General features: G+C 46.0%; 1 protein-coding gene and 1 non-coding gene across 4 annotated transcripts in view; one reads left to right on the plus strand and one right to left on the minus strand.

Annotated features, from left to right (window-relative positions):
- Positions 1 to 2458: 2458 nt before the first annotated feature.
- GRHL2 (grainyhead like transcription factor 2) overlaps positions 2459 to 27207 on the minus strand; it is a 190753-nt gene continuing 166004 nt past the window's right edge. For 2 of the 3 annotated variants that reach the window (XM_047783503.1, XM_047783501.1), the window contains exons 13-16: positions 26519 to 26613; positions 22321 to 22406; positions 5633 to 5697; positions 2459 to 3238 (exon numbers count right to left, since the gene is read on the minus strand). In XM_047783503.1, the coding sequence (XP_047639459.1) occupies positions 3124 to 3238; positions 5633 to 5697; positions 22321 to 22406; positions 26519 to 26613 (361 nt within the window). In that variant the 3' untranslated portion in view covers positions 2459 to 3123. The remainder of the gene's footprint in view (positions 3239 to 5632; positions 5698 to 22320; positions 22407 to 26518; positions 26614 to 27207) is intronic. The other variant, XM_047783502.1, reaches the window with a different exon arrangement.
- LOC125130153 (U6 spliceosomal RNA) lies at positions 6636 to 6744 on the plus strand. The gene has a single exon (XR_007135655.1). It is a non-coding gene; the product is annotated as a U6 spliceosomal RNA (small nuclear RNA).

The following is a 27207-nucleotide window of genomic DNA, read 5'->3' on the forward strand; positions in this document are numbered from 1 at the left end:
CACCCTCCCCCGCCCCCCGGTGCTAGGACTCTGGTTGGTGCAGGGGGCCACCAGGGCCATAGGGTCTCTGCTCTTAACCTTGGGGTGGAGCACAACAAAGCCACAGGAAAAGGAAATGTCTGCTGAGTTGGAGCCCAGGACCTAAGGTGCCCAAAGGGAGCCTAGGATCGTCCCAGCTCACACAGAGGCATCGTTCCAATCAGGCAAAAAAGCCCCAACGCCCACCTCCCAGAAAACATCAGACACTCGTGTTTACTCTTACGGTATGAATATTTATTTTTTCCTTCTTAAAAATGTACAAAAAATAAAATAACTGTATTTATAGTTTATAGATTCCCCCTCTCCCATTTACAAAACTATTAAGTTACATTTGCCTTTAAAAAAAAAAAAAAAATGAACACGAGAGCAAAGTGTCCATCTAGCAACCTCCCTAGCTTGTCTTTAAAAAAGGGCTGCTCATAGAATTTGGCACAAACCCTCTGCTTCTGTTGTGTTTTCCTAATTTTAAATGAGTAGGAAATGTTTGATTCAGTTCATGCTTGCTAAGTTTCTGCACTGAGACATGCTTTTTAGTCTTTTAGGATTCAATTCCAAGATGATATCTGACTGCATTTTTCTTTTGGTCCCCATTTCCAAATACCCATAAAGTCTCAGCAATTGGAGTAAGTATAAGAAAAACACTTGTTTGTTTTACATGTCCCTTAGCATGTCCCTCATCCAACATGTATTTTTTTAAAGCTTATTTATTTAAGGGACAAAAAAAAAAAAAAAAAGAAGAGGGTGCAGGTTTTCCTGTGTCTCTGGAGTGTTTTCTTTTCGCTTGGATAGTTCTGCTCATCAAAGCTAAGCCATAGGCACACTGAGAAGGCGGAGGAGACGTGGTGAGATGGGGACAGATCAGATGGGAGGGGACACCGTGCACCACACCCTTTGGTGGCACTGACCTCATGTGCTTTGTGCTGGCAGTGGTCATTACAGTGACTACCCAGGGACCTGGGATGAAGGCAGAAGCATCTCTGATTCATCCTCTGCCTAGGGCAGGACCTGCAAACATTTTTTCTCCATAGAGGCTGGAGAGGGAAGGCCAGTGAACCTGTGTCAGGTTGCCAGAGATGTTCTGTCTTCCCTGCGCTGGAGACCTATGCCCTGGCTCAGTACGATTCACCACGACGTCTGCCCATCATGTATGAAGCCACGCCTCAGGCGAGGAGCATGCCAAGTGCATGGTACACTGGGGGGTTCCAACACTGAATCTGTCCATCTTGGGACCGAGCCCCCATGAGTACCTAGAAAGGTCCCTAAGAAGCCGTTCCAGGGCGTGGCAGTCACAGAGTGGAGGAGGGCTGAATCCAGGATGCAAACCTTTGGCACCGCAGGGAGGGATAATTGTGTCCAGAAGATGCACAGAAAGGTGCCCCGTCACCACACCTAGAGATCGGCCCTGCCCCTGCCCTCCATTCCATCCAGAGCCTCTGCAACAGCCTCAGGACAAACAGCTGGGCTGGAGGCAGCCCATCCCTCGGGCTCTGGGCCTCAGGGCAGGGAGCCCTTGGAAAGAAAGCCCCCTCTACCCCCAAAAGACATCAAAGTGCTTTACAAACAAATCTGGACCCTTACCTAGAACCTGTCCTAGAGCGTGACTTTGGGTGGGGGGTGTGCCTGGCTACCGGAAAGCTAGTGCTTCAACCCACCAGGGTGAACACAACCCCCTCGACCACGTACCTGTCCCCTCAAAGAGAACAGTGGCCCAGAGGCTTCCTGAAGCTGTGACTGGGGGCTGCTTTCTTCTCCTCTCCGTCTGCCAGCGCACAATTCTCTCCCAGACTTCATCCAGAGGCTGGTTGCAGAAGAGCCAGGGCTCTTGGGCCCTTCTGGTGCCCTCCCTCCTCATCCAGCAGCCAGGGGCAGCGGGGCAGCCAACCCCTGCCTCTCCAGGCCCAGCGGCTTGGAGCTGAGCTGCTGGCCCTGCTCTCAGGACTCTGCCGTCGGGCTTTTAAGGGGCCACTTGAGATGAAGGACGTGCTTGTAAACTGTGAGGCACGCCAGGGGCCAGGATCCTCAGGGCAGCCAAAGCGTCCTGCTGCAGCCAGCCCGGCGACGGGGCTGATGGCAGTCCCCCTGCAGTCTCCCCAGGAAGCCTGGACAATGCTGACCCCAAAGCCGCAGGAGCTGAGACCTTAGGCAGTCAGCCCAGAGGGAGAGGCAGGCAAAGCGCATGGCCCTGAGAGCAGCTCAGTGGCCTCCGGGTGGGCAGTGTCCATGGGGAGGGACCGAGGCCCTGGGGGGCATCCACTGGAGCAGCCGTCTTGGCACCCCCCTCCAGTCACCTGATACTCCAAAGGCCACTTCCCTTCCCCAGCGTGTCTCCTGAACAGCACAGAGGGGGAAACCTCTTGCAGGAAGCGGAGTGTCCGGGCGTGTGCCTCCCCTAGGCGGCAGCAGTAAACATGCCCACACACCCCCTGTAAAATATATTATTGCCATATTATAAACACTATGTACACGATGGCCGGGCACGCCTCCTGGGGTCCTTCCTACTTACACGCTGGCTGCATTTTGCCCTGGCCTCGGCCTGGTGGCCACTCGCTGGGAACCCCTGGAGGCGGCAGCAAAGTGAGCTTCTCCAGCGCAGTCTCCTGAACAGGTGGGGGGTGTCCACCTCCCCCTGCACCTCTGGTAACTGCCCGGGGAGGCATCGCATTCCGTCCAGCCCCCCTGGAGTCTGGAGACCACGGCGACATAAGGCGGTGGGGCGGTGGGGGCAGATGTCGCAGGGCTCTTCAGGACTCATGGACGGGCACCGGGGCCCTGGGACACTGGACGGTGTCTCCTGGAGCCGGCACAGTCCTGCACCGTCCCTGCAGGCCTGGGCCGCGGGCTCCAGACGAGGGGGACAATAAATAAGGACGTGACAGCCGCAACCCCCTTTCCCGGGGGCCTCAGCTTGGGCGCCACAGCACGAGCCTCCGGGTGGGACAAAACGGGGGCTTGGGGCCTCGGGCCGCCCCCGTTGTGGGCGTGTAACAGCCGTGGTGAGAAGGGTAAGGGGGGTCTGCAGGTGCGGGGGGGCCCGGCTCCGACGCTCCCGGGAGGAAGGCCCTGAGGGCGGCTGCCCAGCAGGGCTCAGATTTCCATGAGCGTGATCTTGAAGCCTTCCACCATGCTCTCCATGTGGAGGATGAAGGTGTCCTCGTTGGAGTAGTGCTCGATGATGTTGTCGTCCATGTTCACCAGGATGCTGCCGGGGGAGGGGGACAAAGATGCCGTCACCGGGGCGCCTTGTCACCCAGGGGCTCTGGGTGCCAGGGCAGGCTGCAGGCTGGGGGTCCCTTCGGCCATTCTTTTGCAAAGGATGATGCCAGGACTGGGGAAGGGAGGGGAGACAGGCAGGGGGAGAGCCCCCCCCCGCCCCCCGCCGGCCCCTAGTATTTCTTTCGCCAGAAGCCCCCTTGAGGAAAACAAAACCTCCATTCTCAGAACTAGCTCCTTAGGAAAGAGGATTTCAGAGATCGTTCCACCCAAACCTTTTGCTTTCTCGACTGGCAAACTGCAGCCCAGGTAAATGAACAGAGCTTGAAGTCACAGTTAGCCACTGACAGGGCCGGTACCTAAAGAGTTAGGCCCCTGAGTGTTTTCATTAAACCGTCTTGCCTCTCGAAAATTCATTTTTTCTAAGTACTCTGTACTTCTGAGGAAGAGGAATATAAACCAGAGCTTCAGCTGCCCTTCTTTGAGCACAGGGTAATCTTCCAGTGCCTCGTGTTCAATCCTCAGGGCAACCTTGACAGCAGGTGCCGTCACCGTCATGTTGCGAATGAGAAACCTGAGCTCAGCAAGGTCAGATAATGTCCCAAGTTCACTCAGCTTCACAGCTGAGCTTGGTTTTTGGATCTAGCTTTGCCTCGCTCTGAAGTTTGTATTTTACCACATGTGACCTACTCCTCGGTTAACCATCCCTGGTGGGTTTAATTTTTAAAAAAAACCCAACAACTTCCAGGGCCCATCCATGATAGAAGCCCTTGAGCCAGTCTCCTTCTTTGAAGTCAGACAGATCTTAGTTTGAGAACTTTTTTCTATCATTTTACAGATATGTGTCATCAGGCAAGTTGTTTAGCCTTTCAGAGCCTTGGTTTATACTTCTGCAAAAATAAGAATAACAACCCTGCTTTAAAGAGTGGTTGTTAGGATTAAAGTATTTAGCCCAGGGCCTGATGCAGGGCTCAATGGAAGTGAAATGTTATCATCAGCACGTACATGGGCACTGAGGGTTTCTGCTCAGCGTAAGACCTTAAGACACCACTCAAATCTCACCATCAAAGGACTACACTCGGCCTCTTGCACTGACCTTGGAAAGAACTTGTAACGTGCATTTTGTTGAGCTTTTCAACCAGGGCTCAAGTGGAAAGGGTTTCCTGTTTGACTCTAAATCAACCCAGAGACCCTATCACTCAGCCTGAGTACCCCAGATAACAGTTTCCTTTGGGAAGCTCAGAGAAGAGTTTTAAAGACCCGTTTTTCTATTTTTTTGTTGTTGTTGTTTTTGTGGTTTTGGGGGGTTTTGGATAAGAAAAGAGCTCCAGAAGCTGACTCAATGGAGACCTTCCTCTGGCACCAAAGCCAGCTCCCGTGGCCACCACACCTAGAGCCTCCTCCACAGGAAGCCCTGGGAGGGCTGGAGGCAGCAGACAGCAAAAAAGTGGAAGCCAAGCATGGAGCTTTGGGGTTTGAACGACCTGCGTTCCAATCAGCATTTCCCCTACCGAACATGAGACTTGGAGCAAGGTGCTCAGCCTCCATCTGTCTCAGTTTCCTCAGCAGTAAATCAGGGATAATAGAGCAAAGCACATACAGCACTTAGCAGGAAGCCCAGAACCTACTGGACACCAAATAAATGAGCGCTACTATTCTTAACGCTGAGAACAACAGGTCCAGTAGACATTCCTATTATCTGGTTCATACAGACCTCAGAAGAATCCCCTTGGCCCTGAATCCTTCTTTTCCCTACTGTGCTGCTCCGAAACCAACCCCAAGAGCAGCATGTGGCTCCCTCTACACCCTGCTCTCTGCCAAAGGATGACATTTTGACTCTGCCCAGGATGCTCCCACCGCTTCCAGACCCCTCTATTCTGTCATTGGAGGGGGCGTATCAGCTCACGTCATGACAACACACTTCCCCCGCCTCCCCCATTAGAGGTCTTCGAAAATGCATGGCAGGCGTTAGCTGCCTAGCACTCCTTTGGAAGGATGACACAATTTTTTATAAAAGGTGGACCACAGAACTAACAAAAGATGTGTACCATCTTTGTTTTTTTAAAGGCATCATGTAGACATATCTGATTTGCAAGTACGAATGTTTTCTTAGGTCATTCTCCCAAGGCAACAGAAATAAAAACAAAAATAAACCAATGTGACCTAATCAAACCTCTAAGCTTCTGCACAGTAAAGGAAACCATAAAAAAACCCCAAAAAGACAACCTACAAAATGGGAGAAAATAGTTTCAAGTGATGCAACTGATAAAGGCTTCATCTCTAAAATATACAAACAGCTTATACAACTCAACAGCAAAAAAACTAACAACCCAAGTGAAAAATGAGCTGAAGACGTGGAAGTTAAGTTCAGTTTCTTTCTTACCCCTTTTTGCTTTTCTTGTAAAGCTTTGTTATCTTCTCCACGGGCAGCCCGTATTTCTCAGATATCTGTAACCAATAGCAAAAAGGCAGATGAGCGTGGAAGGGGAGCCAAGCAGAGGCAAGAGAGGCAATTCCAACTTTACTGTCCTGGGGATTTTCCTGGGTACCAGTGGCCTTCACTCTGAAGTCCAGCTCTCAAAATGGCTCATTTGCAAGGCTCTCCTTTTGGACAAACCATCAATCAGTCAACAGAAGTTCCAGCCATGTGGGAATTTAGTCTGTGATGAAGGTGTCATTTCAGCTGAGTCACAAAAAGATGGACTCTAATCATGATGTTAGATTAAATAGTTGAAAAAACTAACAGGTTAATAAGCTAGATCTCTTCTCCACTCCTCACATCAAAATAAATCGCATCCAAGATTTATATGTGAAAGATAAAGCCATACAAGAAGAAAACATGACTCGATTTTTGCATAGATAACATCTTTACAAGTGAGGAAGATCTAGTTGTTTCCACATCTATCTAGACATCAGAATTGCCTGTGGGAGTTCCCATCGTGGCACAGTGGTTAACGAATCGGACTAGGAACCATGAGGTCTTGGGTTCAATCCCTGGCCTTGCTCAGTGGGTTAAGGATCTGGTGTTGCCGTGAGCTGTGGTGTAGGTTGCAGATGCGGCTCAGATCCTGCATTGCTGTGGCTCTGGCGTAGGCCAGTGGCTATGGCTCCGATTCAACCCCTAGCCTGGGAACCTCCCTATACCATGGGAGCACCCCAAGAAATGGCAAAAAGACAAAAAAAAAAGTAAAAGTGAGGAAGATCTTTCCAAGCAAGATCTGAAACCCAAAGAAAAAAGGTCAAGAGGTTGATAAAACAGCATAGAACTAAACATGCCAATATAGCAAAAACCACCCCAAATACACAAGCATTTTTGCAACACAAATGACAGACATGGAAGTACCTTACGTTAGAAAAAACTCCTACAAATCAAGAAAAAGACAAATGCGCCCACTTTGGCAGCACGTGTGCTAAGATTGGAACAGTACAGAGAAAGTTAGCGTGGCCCCTGCACGCAGATGCCACATGCAGATTCAAGAAGTGGTCCAAATATTCTGTAATACCAATGAATTTATGTACAAAACAGAAACAGACTCACAGACATCGATAACAAAGTTTTCATTACCAAAGGGGAGAGGGGTGGTAAACTAGGAGTACGGGATTATAGATAGACGCTACTATGCATGAATCGATAAACAAGGATTTAGTATATAGGGCAGGGAACCGAACTCTGTATATTGTAATAACCTATAGTGGAAAATATTCTGAAAAATATATAAAACTGAATCACTTTGCCATACTCCTGAAACTAATACAATATTATAAACTGATTACAATTAAAAAAAGAGAGAGAGAGAGAGGAATTCCCATCGTGGCTCAGTGGTTAACCAATCCGACTAGGAACCATGAGGTTGCGGGTTCAATCCCTGGCCTTGCTCAGTGGGTTAAGGATCCGGTGTTGAGATCCGGTGTTGCCATGAGCTGTGGTATAGGTTGCAGACAGGGCTCAGATCCTACGTTGCTGTGGCTGTGGTGTAGGCTGGTGGCTACAGCTCCAATTGGACCCCTAGCCTGGGAACCTCCATATGCTGTGGGTGCAGCCCTAGAAAGAGACAAAAAAATAGAGAAAGACTAACAATTCAATGGTAAAGGGGAGAAAACAACATGAAGTAATTCACAGAAAAAAACACACTGGGACAATAAGCAAATGAAAAAATGGCGCCACCTCACTAACGATTGAAAAATTGAAATTAAAGCAACAGCAGGATATGACCTTTAATCTATCAGACTTATAAAAACTGAAAAATTGATAATACAGGGTCAGCCAGAGGATGAGAGACAGCAACTCTCGTATTCCATCGACAGGAAAGCAACATGCTCAACCTTTCTGGGGGCAAAATTGGCAGAAGCTGTTGATATTTAAAAGGCACGTATCTTTCGACCTACACAGTCCATATCTAGTCATCTGCTCTGCAGAAAGACCCTCAGATGTATGCAGAGCTCTTCAAACCATCACTGTTCATATCACAGAAAACTATTGACATCCATTAAGCACATTTTGGTATTTGCACAGTTGAAAACCATGCAGTTATGCAATTATTAAAGGAAATGTAAATTGTGTATATAAAACAGAAGGTCTTAACAAATTAAGTGAAAAGACCCAAGTTGCAAAACAGTATATATATATAGTGTAATCCCATTTGTGTTTTTTTTTTTTTTTAAATATGTATGTAGGGAGTTCCCATTGTGGTGCAGCAGAAATGAAGTCGACTAGGAACCATGAGGTTGCGGGTTCGATCCCTGGCCTCGCTCAGTGGGTTAAGAATCCAGCATTGCCGTGAGCTGTGATGTAGGCTGCAGATGCGGTTCGGATCTGACACTGCTGTGGCTATGGCACAGGCTGGCAGCTGTAGCTCTGATTGGACCCCTAGCCTGGGAACCTCCATATGCCACGGATGCAGCCCTAAAAAGCAAAAACAAACAAAAAATATATGTATATATGTAAGTAAATAAAACATACTTGAAAGACCCACCAATCTTATTAACCATGACAACCCTGGAAGAATAGACAGAAACAAGGAAATTCTTTTACTTTTCCCAATTCTATACTATTCGTTTTTATAACAGCTGTGATTTGGTTTCATAAATATAAAGTAATAATAGTTTGTTTAGAGGTGGATTCTGGAGAGACCTACGCAAAATGTCTTCTCCCTCCCAAATCCAATCCTTATGCCTCTTGTGAGCTCAGTGGCTGGCAGGGCTCACCAACAGCTGGAGCAGGGAGGTTTGGGACTCGGGCTCCTGGGCTGTCTAGCAGGGGCTTCGAAAAGAGGCCAAAGAGCCCTGGAGTGAAGATGGAATAGCTTTGAATCCTGGGAAGAGTTTATTCTCCAGAGAATTAGAAAGTCCCATCCAGCCACCCTCACACTGCACAGGAAGACCTGCCCACCCCTCCAAAGCCCCAAGGGAACAGAACAGGTGTGCTGAGGGCTGAAACAGCAAAGGGAGGCTGGGAAACAAGCAGCCTGCCTGCTGCACATCACTGCTCCATCACTGCTGGGGCTGCCGCATAGCCACCATCGGAGCCCAAATGAACCCAGCGCATAAAATAACACGGCCTGTGGGCAGCAAAGAAAATGGACAGAACGTGTGTGGAAGGCGTCCATGTGAACAGAACCCAAAGGTGCACTTATGAAGATGGCTGTGCAGCACACAGGGGCAACTTCTGATCTAAAAAATGATTATTGAGCTAAAAAAACCTGTAAAGTTCTATCAAGGAATTGAAGGCAAGGTGGTCGATCTAGCAAACCAATAGCATTAGGAAAAATCAATTAGAAAAACCATTTCAAGAGTTCCTGTCATGGCACAGCAGAAACAAATTTGACTAGCCACTGGCCTTGCTCAGTGGGCTAAAGATCCAGTGTTGCCATGAGCTGTGGTGCAGATCGCAGATGAGGCTTGGATCTGGCATTGCTGTGGCTGTGGCACAGGCTGGCAGCTGCAGCTTCGATTAGACCCCTAGCCTGGGAACCTCCATGTGCCTTGGGTGTGGCCCTAAAAAGACAAGAAAAAAAAAATAAAACCATTTTAAGTGCAAAGCAAAGACATAGAGCACAGATGGAAATCATGAAGGGAAATGAAAAAGAGAGAGAGAGACTGGAAAAATAGAGGCAGCTGTACCAGATGTGAACATCCAAAGTCCCGGACAGAGAAAAAGGAGCAAATGGAGATAAGCAAACAAATAATAGAAGACAGACCCATGTTTTTGGATAGGAAGAGTCAATGAGAAAAGACCCATGCATCTAGCCATTCTGAAAAGCACCAGATCTCCAAGGGAAATGAAAATAAAACAACCCAGAACCTCCCAGACAGAAAGAACAAGTTACCAAAAAAAAAAAAAAAAGGAAAAGAAAAAGAATGAACCTGGCTTCAGTCTTCCCAGCTGCAGCACGAGAAACCAAAAACAGCGGAATAGCCCCTACAGACTATTGAAAGGCATCCCAAGAATCCTGTACACCAGCAAGCTCCCCGTCACTTCTCAGGTCAAAGAACATCATCCAAGCAATACAAGGGTTCAGAATGCACCTCATCCAAGTATCTCAGACAAAAATGCTGATAGAAGAAATATAGCTACACAGAAAATGCACCCAAAGACTTCAGCGAGGCAAAGAAGGAAGAAAACAAGCAACCAGCATTGTGCCATGCACGCGCGCACACACACACACACACAGGAATTCTCTATACATTTTCTCTATAGCTAGATATATATTATATATGGATACATAACTACAGATAGATATATATCCACATATAACTATATATACACAGATATATATATAGCCTCTCTCTATACACAGATAAATATATATATATATAGCCTCTATAGTTAAGATATACATCCACATACAACTCTATTTACACAGATATATATAGATATATATTGCCTCTATATAGTTATACTTACTTATATTGGTATGACATGGACTGGGAATGTGAAATAAATGCTATAAATAAGAATTCTTGAAAGAACATAATAGAAGGAAAAATAGAATCATTTCCTAGAAAGAAAGTAATAAATTATTTGAGCAACATCAAGAAGCCTGGCGTGTGTGGGGATGGTGTGGGGTGAACATTCCAGAGGATTCGTCCCAGGGAGGGGAGGAGGGGTGGAGAGCAGAGAATGAAGGCTCCAAAAGTCTCTTCTTACCCAGACGGTGGGAGAACGAGAGAGCACTGGTGGGGAAGACAGTTGGAAATTTATTTTCAAGTCAGAGAGAAATAAGGAGAAGAGACGGAAGCAATTTAGGAAAAGTAAAAAATAACTTTCAAGAAACGGAGAAAAACAGTGACCTAATCCAACGGCAGAACTTAAAGAGGGAACCATGAGTGAAATAAAAAGTTTATCGTTGTGAGTTGCTTGGCCTGCAAGTGCTGGGCGTTGAACTCTGGTTGGTGTCACTTGGAATTTCTTTTTAAAATAAAGTGAAAAAATAAAATAGGTTTCTTCTTCTACTCAACATCAACAAGCTCTTATCTGCTAGTTCTCCTTTGCTGAAAAGAGAAGTAAATCTAATTTGTGGATCTTCTCTTGGTTTGACTCCCAGTTTCCCAAAGCATGAACACATATGCTTCGGCTCACAACTCAGGTGATAACAGTCAGAACTGGGAAATTGGCACAAACCTGCATAATTCCGGTTGGGGCTTGGATCTGTTGGGAAATGGGAGCAGCCAGCATTTCCAGAGTACCTACTAAGTGCTGAGCGTATGGAGCTCTGCATCCATTAACTCAGTCCTCAATCCACACATCATTACAACGGAGGAGGAATAGGTGCTCTTATGAGACCTGTTTCTCAAGTGAGGAAACGCGGGCTCACAGTCATTAAGTAACTGGCCCCGGGTCCTCAGCGAGGAAGTGGCAGAGACAGGATCAGAAAGGTTAACAGCCTGGCAGTCTGGTTTCGGAGTCTGAACGCTTAGAGAAAATGGGCACGTATTGGAACTGTTGGGAGCGGGGGGTGCGTGGACCTCATCCAGTACCAAGAAGCGACTGGCAAAACTGACACGGGCACCAGGCTGCTGAGGGCAACAGCCTCCAGGAGGGCAAAGTCCTGCCCTCCGTGCATGTGTCAAAGGCAAAGGCAGCTGGATAAAATGCGACCCTGCCACGGCGTCCTCTGCCTCCAGGCCATGCAAGGAAGGGTGCTCTGCCAAATTCAGAAGCCTGGGAAAAGTGCGACTGTGGGAGAGGATGTGGAGGAAGCTGCCCATCTGTGGGGGTTACAGAGGGAACCTTCTGCCCAGGGCCTGGATGACATCACCACAGCCCTCCCTCTCTGTGCATATGGAAAGCACGTGATTCTGACAGTTCTCTCAACAAGGCATTAGCAGCTCTCAGTCTTTTCTTTGCGCTTTTTAGTCATCTGAACTGACCGGCCCATCATTTTTAAAAGCCCATCATTAATATTTTAAGGACCCCAAAGGCTTCCGTGACATGTGGGTGGACCCCAGGCGTTGAATGTATCTCATCAGCATGTTACTGGTTGTCTGATGACCTGGGACTTTCAGACTTTTACTTTGTGGAGAGTTCTTTCTGCCCAGACACCTCAGGCATGTGACAGGCAGAACTTAGATTCCTACTGATTTCTACCAATGCTGGACTCTGCTGGACTAGCGGCATCTGACAGAAGGGCCAGCTCTGTGAGTCAGTGATTTTTATGTGGAGTTATAAAGTGTTCGGTGTGGGCTCTAAGATGCACATTGTTTAAAAGGAGGGGACTTTTTTTGTCTTTTGCAAATGCTTTTTGTCTTTTGCAAATACTTTCTCTATGGTTACAATATCGACGGACTTCCTATCAACAGAATCAGGGAGCAGGAGTTGTCTTCTCTGTGTGTGATGGACTCAGCTGCATTGAAGGGGGTGCTGCCGGGGTCATGGGCCACCCTTTCCTTTGCACCTCAGTTAGGTTCTCCAGGGGACAACACCCTTTCTCCAGCCCCTTTGGCTTTGAGGGATCTCAATCTGCCTCCCCGCAGTATAGCACTTCTACTATATATAGTATACATATAGTATAATAGGTGACATATATATTATATAAATATATTCATTTGTAGAGTATTTCGATGTGCTTCTTTAAGTACCTGGTATATGAACTCATTTAATCCTCACAGCAACTCTACAGTTCACTTGATCATTATCTTCATAATAATGCCCCATATTATTATTATTCTCCCTTCAGAAATGATGAACCTGGAGTAGAAAGAACTCCGCTGCTCTGAGGAGCTATCAGACCTTGACCTCGGGTACTAGAGTAACTTGCTCATGGTCACGCTGTGTCAGAGCCAGAATTTGAACCCAACCTGTGTGGGATCAACCACCATACACAGTACTTCTTCTCTGACCGCTTACCACTGCCTAAGCTTCTTGCCTTTGGCTGTTATCAGCTGTGACTGGGGATGTTTATTCTTTTTATGGTAACTTTTTATATGTGGGCATCTCCCTAAGTGGGCTTCAGTTGCTCAAGGGCTTAAGTTGGCTCTGCTGCTCTGTGGAGCTATCAGACCCTGACCTTGGGAAACCTTCTCCCTGGGCCTCAGTCTCATATCTATAAAGGATGATGGTGACTTCTGCCCTGCCAAGCTCACGGAGATATCATGAGGAGCAAATGAAGCACTGCATGTGAAATACATGCCACCCATAGCACCTGACATGGTGACATATCCACAATGGGTGCTCCATTCAGTCAATAAATATTTATGCTCAAGGACCTGGGAATACACAGAAAACAGCAAGAGACAAAGCCCCTGTTCTCATGAACCTTACATTCTACTGGGAAGAGAGAAATAATACATGTCTAGCAAACAGTAACCATGTCAAATGGCAAGAAATGCTCTGAAGGAAAACAAGGCAGGATAAAGGCTGTGTAACAGGTATGCCTTTTATGTAGGTAGTCTGGGCAGGGGTCAAAAGGAAGGGAGCGAGCCTCGTAGATATGGTGGAAGAACATTCCTAGCAGGTGGAACCACAAATGCAAAGGCCCGAGCAAGGAGTGGCTTTGGCATGCTCAGGGACTAGCAAGGAGGCAATAATAGCTAGGGCTTCTTTATTTGTAGGATTGCTAGATAAATTCATCCATAAATGCCAAAAAAAAAATTGAAAATTCATGTCACCTCCACTGTCATCACCATGATTATCACCAAATCCTTGTCTATAATCACTTAAAATCTAATTATAAGAATAAAGAAGTCAAAGTGAATCATCAAAACTACATGGATGACTTGATTGACATAATAGCAAACATGCAGATGAAAAGAGAAATATTCTATTTTTTCCAAAGGATGCCAAGTATGGGAATATCCAGTAACATCTGGCTGTCAGAATTTTTTTCCTTTGTCTGTGTAAGTATCTAAATGTGTGTGGATAATGATTTCCTGGCATGTGAAATAAAGGTCTGGGAGGTTTAAGACCAATGAGTAAGAAGAAGAATCAATCATCTGGTCTGTCCTATAGAAAAGTGACCTGGTTTGGCATAGGTTAAACAATAACTCCATTCTTTTTGGTAGTGGTCAAAGAGTTCTTTCTAAGACAGTGAGAGGTCAAGGGTAGTACAAATAAGACAATTCTCTAAGGTACACATACTCCACATTTTTCAAGGAAGGAAACCAAAGATCCTGAGATTGACATGCTCAAGACTGCTCAGTATGTGACTGACAAGGGCTTAATTTCCAAAATATACAAAGCGCTCCTACAATTCAATAACAAAAAAACAACCTAATTGAAAAATAGGCAGATCTAAACAGATGTTTCTCCAAAGAAGACATACGGATGACCAATAGGCACATGAAAAATGCTCAACATCACTAGTTATTAGAGAAGTGTAGGTACCACTTCACACTAGTCAGAATGGCCAGCATCAAAAAATCTACAGATAATAAATGTTGAAGAGGGTGTGGAGAAAAGGGAACCCTACTACATTGTTGGTAAGGATGTAAATTACTACAACCCCTAGGGACAACAGTATGGAGTGTCCTTAAAAAAATAAAAATAGTCATGATTCAGCAATCCCACTCCAGGACATATATTTGGAGAAAACTATAAATTGAAAGATTATACATGCAACCCAGTGTTCATTGCAGCGCTATTTACAATAGCTAAGACATGGAAACAAACAAAACGTCCACTGACAGATGAATGGATACAGAAGATGTGGTACATACATAATGGAATATTACTCAACCATTAAAAAGGATGAAAATAATGCCATTTGCAGAAACATGGATGGACTTATAGATGATCATAATAAGTCAGAAAGACAAATATCCTATCACTTATGTGGAATCTGATTGCTGTCCAACTATAAATGTAATAAAATTCACTGAGTAATATAAATAAATAAATAAAATATAATGCAGGAGTTCCCTTATGGTGCAGCAGGTTAAGGATCTGGCATTGTCACTGCAGTGGCTTGGAATGCTGCTGTGGCACAGGTTTGATCCCTGGTCAGGGGATTTTTATATGCTGTGGGCGCAGCCAAAAAAAAATAATTAAAAAACAAAAATACATAAAATATGACACAAATCAACATATCTATGAAAGAAAAACAAATTCAAATATAGAGAACAGATTTGTGGTTGCCAAGTGGGGGTAGGGGTTGGGGAGGAAAGGACTGACAGTGTGGAATTAGTAGACCCAGACTATTAAATACAGATTGGACAAACAAGGTCCTATTGCAGAGCACAGAGAATACCCCGTGATAAACCATAATGGAAAACAATGTGAAATATATATATATATATATATATATATATATATCTGCATCACTTTGCTGTTCAGCAGAAATTAACAGATTGTAAATCACCTGTACTTAAAAAAACAACCACAGTCATGATTTGAACCCCTTGACCAAGTGTCCCAATCCTCTTTCCTCTGCATGCTGTTGTGGGTGTGCTCTCGGTGGGACCCGTGACTTTGGTCTTACGGGAGACTTGTTTAATTAGGGCCAACTAGTAGTATTATCTCAAGGGAGCGTATAATGTCTTCTGGGTATAAATGTAATCCAATTGCTACATGACAGAATGACTCCAGCCTATTCAGTGACCTGCCCCACCGGCTCAAAGCAATCTGTGTAGGCTGTGGGCACACTGGTCAACACATCTGCCTGACAGGGCACCTTCTGACTCAGCCCTCTGTTCCCGTCTGGGAGAGGGGAGGCAGTGCTGTTCTATTCCACCTCCATGACCCATCAACCGTTCTCTGCAGATTGCTGATTTTTTTTTTAAGGAGAAAAAAATGCAAACCTCTTTTTGGCAGCGGGGGGGGGCTCTTCATCTTCTAGTATGGATTTTCTCCTCCATGTAAATGACACCTGGCTGAGGGTGGGGAAATTGGAGTTCAACAGGAGACATAAGGGAAAGCTTCCCATTGGAAAGCAAGCCTAGTCTTCCTACTGAGGAAGCAGCTGCACCATCATCAAAGTCACTGCCATCCCGTGCTTGGCTAGTAGCTGCTGAGGGCTTCTGTTAACTCATTCACTGCTTCCTGATGCCTCCATCGTACAGATGAGGAAGTGCAGGCAAAACCACCCTTTCAATAGCTAGTTTTCGAAGGGAACACAACAATGTGGATACTTATATGAAGCAGGTGTTTCTATCTCCAAAGCGACTGCAAAACACACACCTACTTGGCACAAGGCACACTCTTCCATTTGCAGTTGTGAGATCTGCCAACCTTGAAGACAAGGAGCCCCCTTCTCAACAGAGAAAGGCTTTGGTCCTCCCACACCATCGCCGAAGGATGAAGGAGAAGCCAAGACCCAAGCCGACTCCCCAAACCCAGAGAGGTAGGGCTCTATACACAAAATAGCCTGCAGGCTTCCAAACTACTCTACAAAACAACTTCTGCAGGAATTTTTGGTCCCAAAAGAATATAATGAGGGGGCTTAGTTCCATTCTGAATGAATGGAACTAAGGCAGAATCCAACCCTAAAACCAGTTCCCAGCCAAAGCGCACCAAGTAGTGGAACCCAAACTTTGCTTTGCTTTGCAAGGTCCCCTGGAGAGCTTAACACCAATGCTGATTCCTGGGCCACCCCCAGAGAACCTGATTCTGAATGTCATGTGTGGGTCTCTAGGAGATTCTGATGGAATCTCCCACTTAGAGATACAACACTCTAGGGCCACAGTACAGGCTGGGTCCCTGATCAGTGGGGGACTGTGTTTATTTTTATGAGAAGCCATTTTCAACCAGGGGCAGAATTCAAAGTGATGGCTTGGTGTCAAGTACAATATTTCTGTGTGTGTGTGTGTCTGTGTGTGTGCTTTTTAAGGCTGTGCTTGCAGCATATGGAAGTTCCCAGGCTAAGGGTCAAATCAAAGCTGTAGCTGCCAGCCTACACCACAGCCATAGCAACACAGGATCCGAATCATGTCTATGACCCACACCATGGCTCATGGGAACACTGGATCCTTAACCCACTGAACAAGGCCAGGGATGGAACCTGAGTCCTCATGGATACTAGCCAGGTTCTTTACCCCTGAGCCACAATGGGAATTCCCAATATACCGTGATTAAACCAATTTCTTTAAAAGTTAGGGATTTTTTTGAATGTAGCTTTTAATTGTTAAAAAAATAAAAACCCACATGCAGAAAAAAAAAATGGGGTTCCCACTGTGACTCAGCAAAAATGAATCTGACTAGCATCCATGAGGACGCAGGTTCACGACCTTGCCTCACTCAGTGGGTTAAGGATCCAGCGTTGCCATGAGCTGTGGTGTAGGTCGGAGATGTGGCCCAGATCCTATGTTGCTGTGGCTGTGCTGTAGGCCAGTGGCTACAGCTCCAATTCAACCCCTAGCCTGGGAACCTCCATATGCTGCAGGTGTGGCCCTAAAAAGATAAAAACAAAAAACAAAAAACCCCACATGCAGTGATACTTGTCTTAAAATTAAGAGTGCAAACAAAGCATGCAAGCCAGGGTCACACTGCTTTCTTATTCTGAGACTTTGTTTCATGCAGGGCCTTGGACTGTGGAGCATAAAAGTCACTTCTTGGGAGCAGCCCTCTGTCTCTGGGCCAGGGGAGGGGGACTCCCCACACAGCTGCCAGTCACCTGCGCCGTCTTCGCAGCTGAGATGTCAAGATGGTGGAAAGTTATGTAACTGAATCACTTTCCAGCCAGAATCACTTTCCATCTTTTGGACAGTGGCTGCAAGTAGCTGATTATTTGAGACATCCAAAGTCTGAGGAAAAGGAAGAAATCTTCATGCTGTATCTTTATTCTGATTCTTACTAAACAATAGTTTAGTAGCGAAAGCGAACCATTATCAGATGCTGAGTAAATGCCAGCAATCATGCAGAGTTTGGTACCCAAAGTGTCTCCTTTCATCCCACAACAACCCTATGCTGTAGGTGGTAAGATTACTTCCATTTCAAAGATGCAGAGGATAAGAAACTTTCCCAGCCATAGAAGGCACAGCCAAGATTGGAACACAGGTTTCTGAACCCAAAGGTAATATGCTGGCTCACTAAGCTATGTGCCTTTAGGGTGTGTGTGTGTGCACGCACATGTGTGCATGCACGCTTGCTAAGCTTCAGGGTGGTAAAATATCACACACTAGTGAGCTACTGATTCTCAGAGGCTCCGCAGAAACTTAGAGCACGGAACAGGATCCAGTGCTCTTCAAAACCCTGCCTTCTCACTTGCTGGTGTCCCCAGGTTTGCCCTCAAATAGAACCCAAGGTCCTTCCCAGCTACCCCCAAATTTCAGGAGCCATTAGGGCCATCCATGCCTTTGGAATTCACTGCCTGACTGCATCATCTGAGGGCCATGAAGAAGCTTCTCTGGTGCTGCTGTCCCACCTGCACAACTTAGAAAGCAAGGAGAAAGTTTGTGCTTTCATACATATTTTTCTTCCCAGGTCCAGTGAAGAAGAGATGAAGTCAGAATTGTCCCAAGAAATCTGCCCAGAGCCAGCCTAGGGAACCAGCTCTCTCTGTGGCTCACAAGGTCAAAGGAGACAATATGTTACTCTCCCCGACGCCCCAAGCTACCTGGAGCAAGGCAGGTACAGTGAGCTCCCCTAAAAAGGGTCACAGCTTCACGGTGCTATGGGGGGAAGCATGTCAACAGAGGTACGCAATGACTGTTTGGGTGGGGGAGAAGGTGACATTGAATGCCACTGTCATCCAGCAAGACCACAGCTCTAGAACACTTGTAGAACTAGCCAGATGTCACAAACAGGAAAGGAAGACTCCAGGAAAAAAGCATCATGGATCAGTTCAGAACTGGTCTAGGTCCGTGGTTCTCACCTGGCTGATCTCAGAATAGCTTGAGGAGCTTGTTAAAAATACAGATTCCTGATCCTCTACCCCGACCCCACGCCCAGTTCAGCAGAATCTGAATCTGGGGGGTGCAATTTTGGAACATGCATTTGAAACCGCTGCTAAGGTAATTTTCATCTTTACCACTGTCCAAGTAAGTCAGTTTCAGTAATATGACCTTAAAAGCCCCATTAGGGGTGTGAAATCTGTCCAAAGGACTCCAGAGAGGTCTGTATACTTTATGGGCTTCTAGCTCATGAATCAATGCTCTGGCGATTTGGGGGTCACTTTAAACTTTCTGGTCCATTTGAAGAGGTGTAGATCATACTTTTTGTTGGGTTTGTTTCTGGTTTTCTTTTCTGTTTATGTGGGGCAGATGCAGTAAAAGCAAACTGCATTCCAAAGACAAACCCTGCAGAACAGAAGAGGTGACCAAGCCCTCTATCAATGTTTCTTAGAGGGTGATCCTCCACGCCCTGCTCTGAACTGCCTGACAATGCCAACCACAGAGGGAAGTCTGTATTGGTGGCATTCTTATACTTAAAAAAAAAAAAAAATCAGATGAACAAATAAATATTTTTTTTAACGTATAATACAATTCCCCACTTATACCATTTAAAGTGTAGCATTCAGTGGCATTTAATCCATGCACAATGTTCTGCAAACATCAGGACTATATGGTTCCAGAACATTTCATTGCCCAAAAAGGAAGCCCAGTAAGTAGTCATTCCTCAAGCACTTTTCACCCAGGCAATGACTAATCCACTTTCTGTCTCTATGGATTTGCCTATTCCATAAACAAAATCATACAATGTGACCTTTTCTGTCTGGCTAGCAATTTCATTCCTCAACACATACCTAAAAGAATTAAAAACAAGTATTTAAACAAAAGCCTGTACCTCGATGTTCATTGTAGCATTATTCATAATAGCCAAAAGGTGAGAGAAAAAAAATCCAAATGTCCATCAACTGATGAATGGAAAAACAAAATGCAGTATAGCCATACAATGGAATATTAATCAGCCATAAAAAAGGATGAAACTGTCATTTATAACATAGATGAACCCCAAAAACATTACACCAAGTGAAAGAAATCATTCACAAAAGACCACATAGTGTATGATTACACTCATAGGCACTGTCCTGTACATTTAAATCTGTTATTCCACAGCCCAATAGGCTATTCCAATGTAGCAGTTTTCCAGATCAACAAAAATACTGTCCCTTGGCAGTCCTATTGTCTCCATCACTATAAAAAAACAAACAAACTCAGCTACTCTATTCTACAGCACAGTTGTACAGGAAAGTCAGAAATCAAATTCAGGAGTTCCCATCATGGCACAGCAGAAACGAATCTGACTAGGAACCATGGCCTTGCTCAGTGGGTTAAGGATCTGGCATTGCCATGAGCTGTGGTGTAGGTCACAAATGCAGCTCAGATCTGGCGTTGCTATGGCTCTGGCATAGGCTGGCACCAACAGCTCTGATTAGACCCCTAGTCTGGGAACCTCCATATGCCGGGGGTGTGGCCCTCAAATGACAAAAAAAAAAAATCATATTCGAAAGAAAGTCATATCATACCACCCAAGGCAATCTACAGATTCAGTGAAATCCCTATTAAATTGCCAATGGCATTTTTCACAGTAGTAGAACAAAAACTTTTAAAATTCTAATGGAAACACAAAAAAACCACAAATAGCTAAATCAATCTTGAGAAAGAAAAATGGAGCTGGAGGAATCAGGCTCCCTGACTTCAGACTATATTACAAAGCTACAGTCATCAAAATGGTATGGTACTGACACAAAAATAGACATATAGATCAGTGGAACAGGATAGAAAATCCAGAAATAAACCCGAGCACCTATGGTCATTGACTAATCTATGACAAAGGAGGCAGGAATATAAGTGGAAGAAAGTCTCCTCAGTAAGTAGTGCTGGGAAAACTGGCAAGCTACATGTAAAAGAATGAAATTAGAACACTCTCTAAAACCATACACAAAAATAAACTTGAAATGGATTAAAGACCTCGATGTTAGACCAGATACTATAAAACTCCTAGAAGAAAACATAGGCAGAGCATTCTCTGACATAAACCACAATATCTTCTCATATCCACCTACTAGTATAATGAAAAGAAAAACAAAAATAAACAAATGACATCTAATTAAACTTAAAACTTTTACACAGTAAAGGAAACCATAAACAAAATGAAAAGACAACCTTCAGAATGGGAGAAAATATTTGCAAACAAAGTGACCAACAAGGGATTAACTGCAAAAAATATACAAACATATCATACAGCCATATTATATATATATATATATATATAGGCTACCCAATTAAAAGATGGTGAGGAGTTTCCATTGTGGCTCAGCATTAACAAAACCAACTAGTATCCATGAGGATACAGGTTTGATCCCTGGCCTCACTCAGTGGGTTAAGGATCCAACATTGCCTTGAGCTGTGGTGTAGGTCACAGACACAGCATTGCTGTGGTTCTGGCATAGGCCAGTGGCTACAGCTCCAATTAGACCCCTAGCCTGGGAACCTCCATATGCCATGGGTGCAGCCCTAAAAAAAAGACAAAAGACGAAACAAACAAACAAAACCAAAAGCCTAAATATTGAACTATCGTATGATCCAACAATCCCACTACTGGGCATATATCCAGAGAAAATAATTTGAAAAGATAATGCATCCCAATGTCCACTGCAGCACAATTCATAATAGCTAAAACTTGGAAGCAATCTAAATATCCATCAATAGAGGACTGGATAAAGAAGATGTGGTACATATACACAAAGGAATATTACTCAGTCGTAAAAAAGAATGAAATAATGCCATTTGCAGCAACACGGATGGACCCCCAGAAATTATACTAAGTACGTCAGAGAAAGACAAATACCATATGAGATGACTAATATGTGGAGTCTAGTAGAAATGATACAAGAAAACTTAGAAAACAGAAACAGACGCAAAGACTTCGAAACCAAATTTATGTTTACCAAAGGGGAAATGCGGAGACGGGGTTGGGCTGATATACACACACTATTATGTATAGAGTAGAAGGACATTTACTCAGTACTATGTGGTAATATACGGGAAAAGAATCTAAAAAGGAATGGAGATATATATATATATATACATATACATAAAACTAATAACGAATTTACTTTGCCGTATGCCTGAAATTAATACAACTTTGTAAGTCAACTATATTCCAATAAGATTTTTTACAAACATAAAGTAAGAGTCATATTTAAATCATATGCAGGTGAACACACATGGATAAAACAGAAAATAACTTCTGAGCCCAGGTTGGGTAATGGAAGACTAAGTGGGGATGGAAGCGGGGGGAGGGACTTCAGAATCTTACTTAAATCATCCTAACTCTGCAGTTTACATTTTGTTCTTAACCGAAAGAGGTCATATTTTATTTGAACTACAGCATCACAGCCGAGAAGACGGTTCCTAATTGCTTTTGTTCTGTCCTTAATTTGAAGTTAAACATAGCTAATTTGGCTTCATGCAAAGAGACAAATGGGAACTCACAGTTTCATCTTCCTCGATGGCAACTTACTCTGACAGCCTTAAAAGGACAGGGAATTGGCAGTTTTTCAAAGTTTCTTTCTCCTTAAGATGCCAATAAGCCATCACAGGGTGGAAATCAGGGTCCCCACCAATGTCTGCTTTTTCTTTTTCTTTTCTAAAGCTCATTCCAGAGCCATCGTGAAGGCTCCACTTTAATAAACGGGTTCCCGCTCAGGAGACTACATGCCGACTTCTGGGAGGCTGTTGGGGTTCATTGCTTACCGCATCCATGAGGCCCTTCACGGTGGGGGATTTCAACATCAAGGCATCAAACACGTCGTCCGTCTCCTTCCTCACGTACAAAAGCACTGAAAGAAAAGACGAGGGAAGCTGTGACTGTGGAGTCCACGCAGCTGCCCCAGGACACTGCTTCCCTCGCACAGGTGTCAGAGACTGACATTATCTGCTACGTCTCGGACCCCTGACCCAGACGACATCCTACAAGGGTGACGAGGCACCTGCAGTGAGGGACTGTTACAGAGGAAAGAAACAGACAAGAGGGTACCACCGAATGGGCTGCAGGATGCTTGCACACATGGTTCCCATTTGAATTTCTCAAGGTGGGTACACGACCTCTCTTTTCTTTCTTTCTTTCTTTGATTATCCAACAAATATCACTCAACACCCTCGGGGCCCTGAGGTCCCAGGAACTGGGATCGCGGCACTGCCTGAAGACCGCGCCTGCTCTTAAGGAGTCTGGAGTCCACTTCGAGAGAGAGGCATTCTTCAGACAAACAGAATTGTGAGTATGCTGGAAAAAACCACCAGAGTTCTTAGGGCCTGGGGTTTTCAGGGGGTGGGGGGGAGGCGGGTGTCGGGGGAGGGTTCCTGGAAGGATCCTGCGAAGGACAGATCTGAGTTACCAAGGGTGTATACTATGGCCTCCCCGACGCAGGCGAAGGAATCGGGGAAGGAGGGAGAGGGAGGACGGGAGAGCAAACTCTGGGCAGGGAGCCGTGTGTCAGCAGCAGACGGAGGGAGGAGCTGAGGGTCTGGTCTGCCGCTGACCCCAGCTCAGCCTGCTGTTGTGGGGCCCTGGTCACTCAACCCCTCCAAGCTGTGGTTTCTCTGTAAAACAGGGATGATAAGGCCTCCCTCACAGGGTTGCTGAGAGGGTTAAATGAAACACCATCCCCTTGGGATGCTCGGCGCCTGGCCCACAGCCAGCCCCCATTCCTCCATCAGTGGGGCTATTATGAAGCAAGTGGAGTGGTGCCAGTGCCCTCTGGGAGGACGAATGCAGCTTTCTGTCCATTTCCCTATAAGCTAACATTCTGGATTTGACGACACAGAACATGAGACATGGCAGGAGTCCCAGGGTCACGAGAGAGGCAGAGACGCTCTGCTACAGCAGACCCATCCTCACAGCAAAGGCGCTGCGCTCAGCTCCCAGGAAGCACTGGGAACTGTCATTCAGATGCGACCCTCCAGCCCCAGAGCTGCCCTCTCTCCCACCTCCCAGGCATGCGGCTTCCGGTTCTCCCATCAAAGGGAAAGGAGAGGGCAGAGGCCTAAGCCCCATGCACCTGGCCGCTCTAGGAAGAATGCACAGGTCAAAACCCTGCCGAGCCTGGATCCCGACCTCGGTCAGGTACCTCCTGAGCCATAGTCACCACTGACCTGAAGCAGGGTATGAAGTCAGCTCTAACCCCAACTCCCTCCCCTCCGCTTCTCCAGCCCAATCCCCAGGGACGTCATGAAAGCTTCCTAACAGCAACATCCATACAAGAGCACAGGTTCTGCCTACATTGTCTTTCTGCAGCCAGATCTTCAGTTTGTGTAGGACTCCTCCCCCACCACCCCCCCCCAAAAGGGGAAGAAAAAAACATTAAGTTTTGCAGAGTTTCTTCTCTTTACCAAGTATAAACATGACATTCCAATTAAATACACAGATTGAATGTGTCTCCAAAAATTTCCCAGTTTCATCCACTGGCAGGAATATTGTATAGCCCCCATTTCAGCTAAATTAATCTAGTGACCTAATGGCAGTACAAGAGGACTCAATTTGAGCAGCACAACAAGAAATAATTAGACCACAGGACCTCAATTACTACTAGATGAGGGAAATTAAAGCAAATCAAAATGATACAAAAAGAAAAAACCCTACCAGTGGCTGTTACAGGTGAACATTCAATAACTTTTTTTCTCTAGTCCCCCACAGACAAATGCAATTTCCAATAGGCTGCCTCTAAGTCAGCCTAACTATGTTCCATTAAAATGAGTGCTGCTTCCATTGGGTTTACAAATCTCTTCTTTGAAAATCATTGTCTTTGAAATAGTGTGGCTGCCACGCTTGCTGCAAGAGCCCCTGGAAAGGGTTAAAGGTGGCAGGGTGATGGACTATGGGCAGTGACACCATTTCCTGCTGGGCTTGTTGATAGCCACACTGGCATGCTGGGCTTAGAGCTCACCCCCAGGGCTGAGCTCTCATTAACTGTGCCTCTGTGAATAATAATCCCTCCACTAATGATGGTGATAATCACTGTCACACACCCCAGACACTGTGCGGACAGAGCCAGGCCCCAGTGCCTCCAACAGAGCCACCCTGAGAAGTGGCTACAAAGGCCAAACACCAAATAATGGCATTGGTGATAATTATGAGCATTCTCTCTCCTGGAGAACTTCCCACAAAAAATCAAGGGGCACCATCACTGACTCTGACTCCCTGTGCTGATCAAAGCCCCGCTCAGAGGAGGAGCTCCAGGTGAGGGGCTCGGTAAGTCCACTGTCCTTTTCCAAAGAAAAGCCACTGATGGCAGAAGGAGTCCTCTGTTGCTGGAAGGTTGTAGCGCCCTCATGCGTCCCTGTGATTTAGATTTCAGAGGCTCGAACGTGGCATGTCATCACAGCCCAATACAATGCCTGGTGGCAATTTCTGTGCAGACTTCACAATCTCAAAATAATCCGAAAAGCACAACCTTTGGACCAACTGGCACACACTAAATATGGATGTGATCTACAGTTACTTTGGCTTGTGTGATGCTTGATTTCCACATACCGCTGCCCTCATTCTAAAGGAAGAGATATAAAAGGCATGCAGGAACGGAGCTCAAAATGCATTTGAATATTTGATGGTGAGCCTGTGAAGTGGGAAAATTCTTGAAAGGTTTAAATATCACCACCGTAATTAACACTACTCCAGTATTTATGCTCTTTGAATTCTGAAATGCTAATCACTTATTCACAATTATGCTAATATACCTTCACTCGATCCTGCCCTAAAAATAAAAGGAATCATTCTATTAGTGAAGATGGGGTGCTCACTATGTCCTGAGTTCAAGGTATTACACACATTAACTCATCGATCCTCCCTCTGTGAGGCAGGTGCTCTGGCCATCCCCCGGTGACAAGTGAGGACCTTCCCAAGGTCGTACGAGTCTATGTGGCTGGGGGAGGCTACAGAGGAGATGCGCCTGACCATTAGGCAAATCCCATTTCAACAAACAGGGGGGAAAGTTCTCAATAGCAAAAAAACACAAGCCTGTGCAGCTGGTGGCCGCATGGTCACCTGACATGTTTAAAGTCCAGTGCTGTGTACGCGGAAGGTCTCTGGAAGCTCCTGGTGTTGGCGACAGCAGGATGTGGGAGGAAGAGCCGCCCCCCACCCCTTTCCTCTTACTCCCAGGAGGGCCAGTGAGTCAGCACAGCTTCAAAATGCTGAGCGAGATACTGACATGTTCATGCTTCCTTCTGACTCTCCTGGTGAAGTGGAGTGAGATCCTTGACTGGGAGCTAATGAGAAAGTTGTGATGTCACGGAAAACAGTCTCATCTATTTGTATGCAATTAATCATTTCCATCTACTGACTGATTCTCAGAGGCTGATGCTTATGAGATGTCATTGTCCCTCCACGGCACGGGTTTCTCTTTAACCTTCTCTCTCACTGCTGGACGAGTCAGTATATTCATCACATGTCCCTTGAGGCTAAGGAAAGAACCAGTGCCCAGAAAGAATAAACGTTTGCTTAGGGTGTTTAAAAAGAAAAGGTTGGAGTTCCCGTCATGGCTTAGTGGTTAACAAATCTGACTAGGAACCGTGAGGTTGCGGGTTTGATCCCTGGCCTTGCTCAGTGGGTTAAGGATCCGGTGTTTCTGTGAGCTGTGGTGTAGGTCGAAGACGTGGCTCAGATCCTGCGTTGCTGTGGCTGTGGTGTAGGCCGGTGGCTACAGCTCCGATTCGACCCCTACCCTGGGAACCTCCCATATGCTGCAGGAGTGGCCCAAGAAATGGCAAAAAAAAAAGAAAGAAAAAGAAAAGGTTTAAGGCAAAGGAGGAGACTGTGGACTTCCTGTGTCCATAAAAACATCTCCGGGGCAGCATGGAACCCCAGGGGCTGGGCTGGGCTGTGGGCTCTTCACACACCCCCACCATCAGTAAAGGGAGCGTGGGGCCCACGGCCACGCCCCAGCAGGAGGGGTACCTCGCTTCATCCCTTCTTCTTTCATCTGCTTGGAAGGTGCTGGACCAAACTCCTCTTCCATGGGCCTGAACATCCGTTTCACAAGGACACTGCTGCTAGAAAAGATAAGCAGAAAGTGTTAATTAAGGAAAGCACGCAGGGCGACAACACAAAGGAGCAGGGACGTGCCAGTCCCCACCTTTTTCCTTTGTTTATATCATCCCTAGTCACAACGGGATCTGCTCACCAACCTCCTGGCTTCCCCTCCTTGTGTCCCAAGCCACCCCTAAGGCAGAACATATACATCTTTAACAGAGGGCCCTAAGACACACTCTACTGCTGAGTATGGATCCACCAAGGTAAGGCCTCCGGGTTTTACCCATTCTACTCTGCCTCTAACCCCCTTCCTGCTCAGATCAGGGCTGGGGATGTGGACATGAGCCCGGTGCCTGCGTGGTCTCCAAGTGACACAGTCCTGCCCATCCAGCTAGGGCCTGGGTGGCCTGCATGCTCTCCCAGCCCAGCGGGCACAGTGCGACCTTCGGAAATGGCACGGCCCTGCCTCACTGGTTCTCAGTGGTGAGGCTGCCCTCAGTTCCTGCTGTTCCATGGCTCCATCAGGTTGGAGCAGATGAGACAACCATGGGCAGAAGTTACCTAGAGACCCATACCTTGGCTGCCCAGCCCTTCTTTCCCCCCAGGAGGTTTCC

This window comes from Phacochoerus africanus, chromosome 6, assembly GCF_016906955.1.
Source record: "Phacochoerus africanus isolate WHEZ1 chromosome 6, ROS_Pafr_v1, whole genome shotgun sequence".
NCBI classification, from domain to species: Eukaryota; Metazoa; Chordata; class Mammalia; order Artiodactyla; family Suidae; genus Phacochoerus; species Phacochoerus africanus.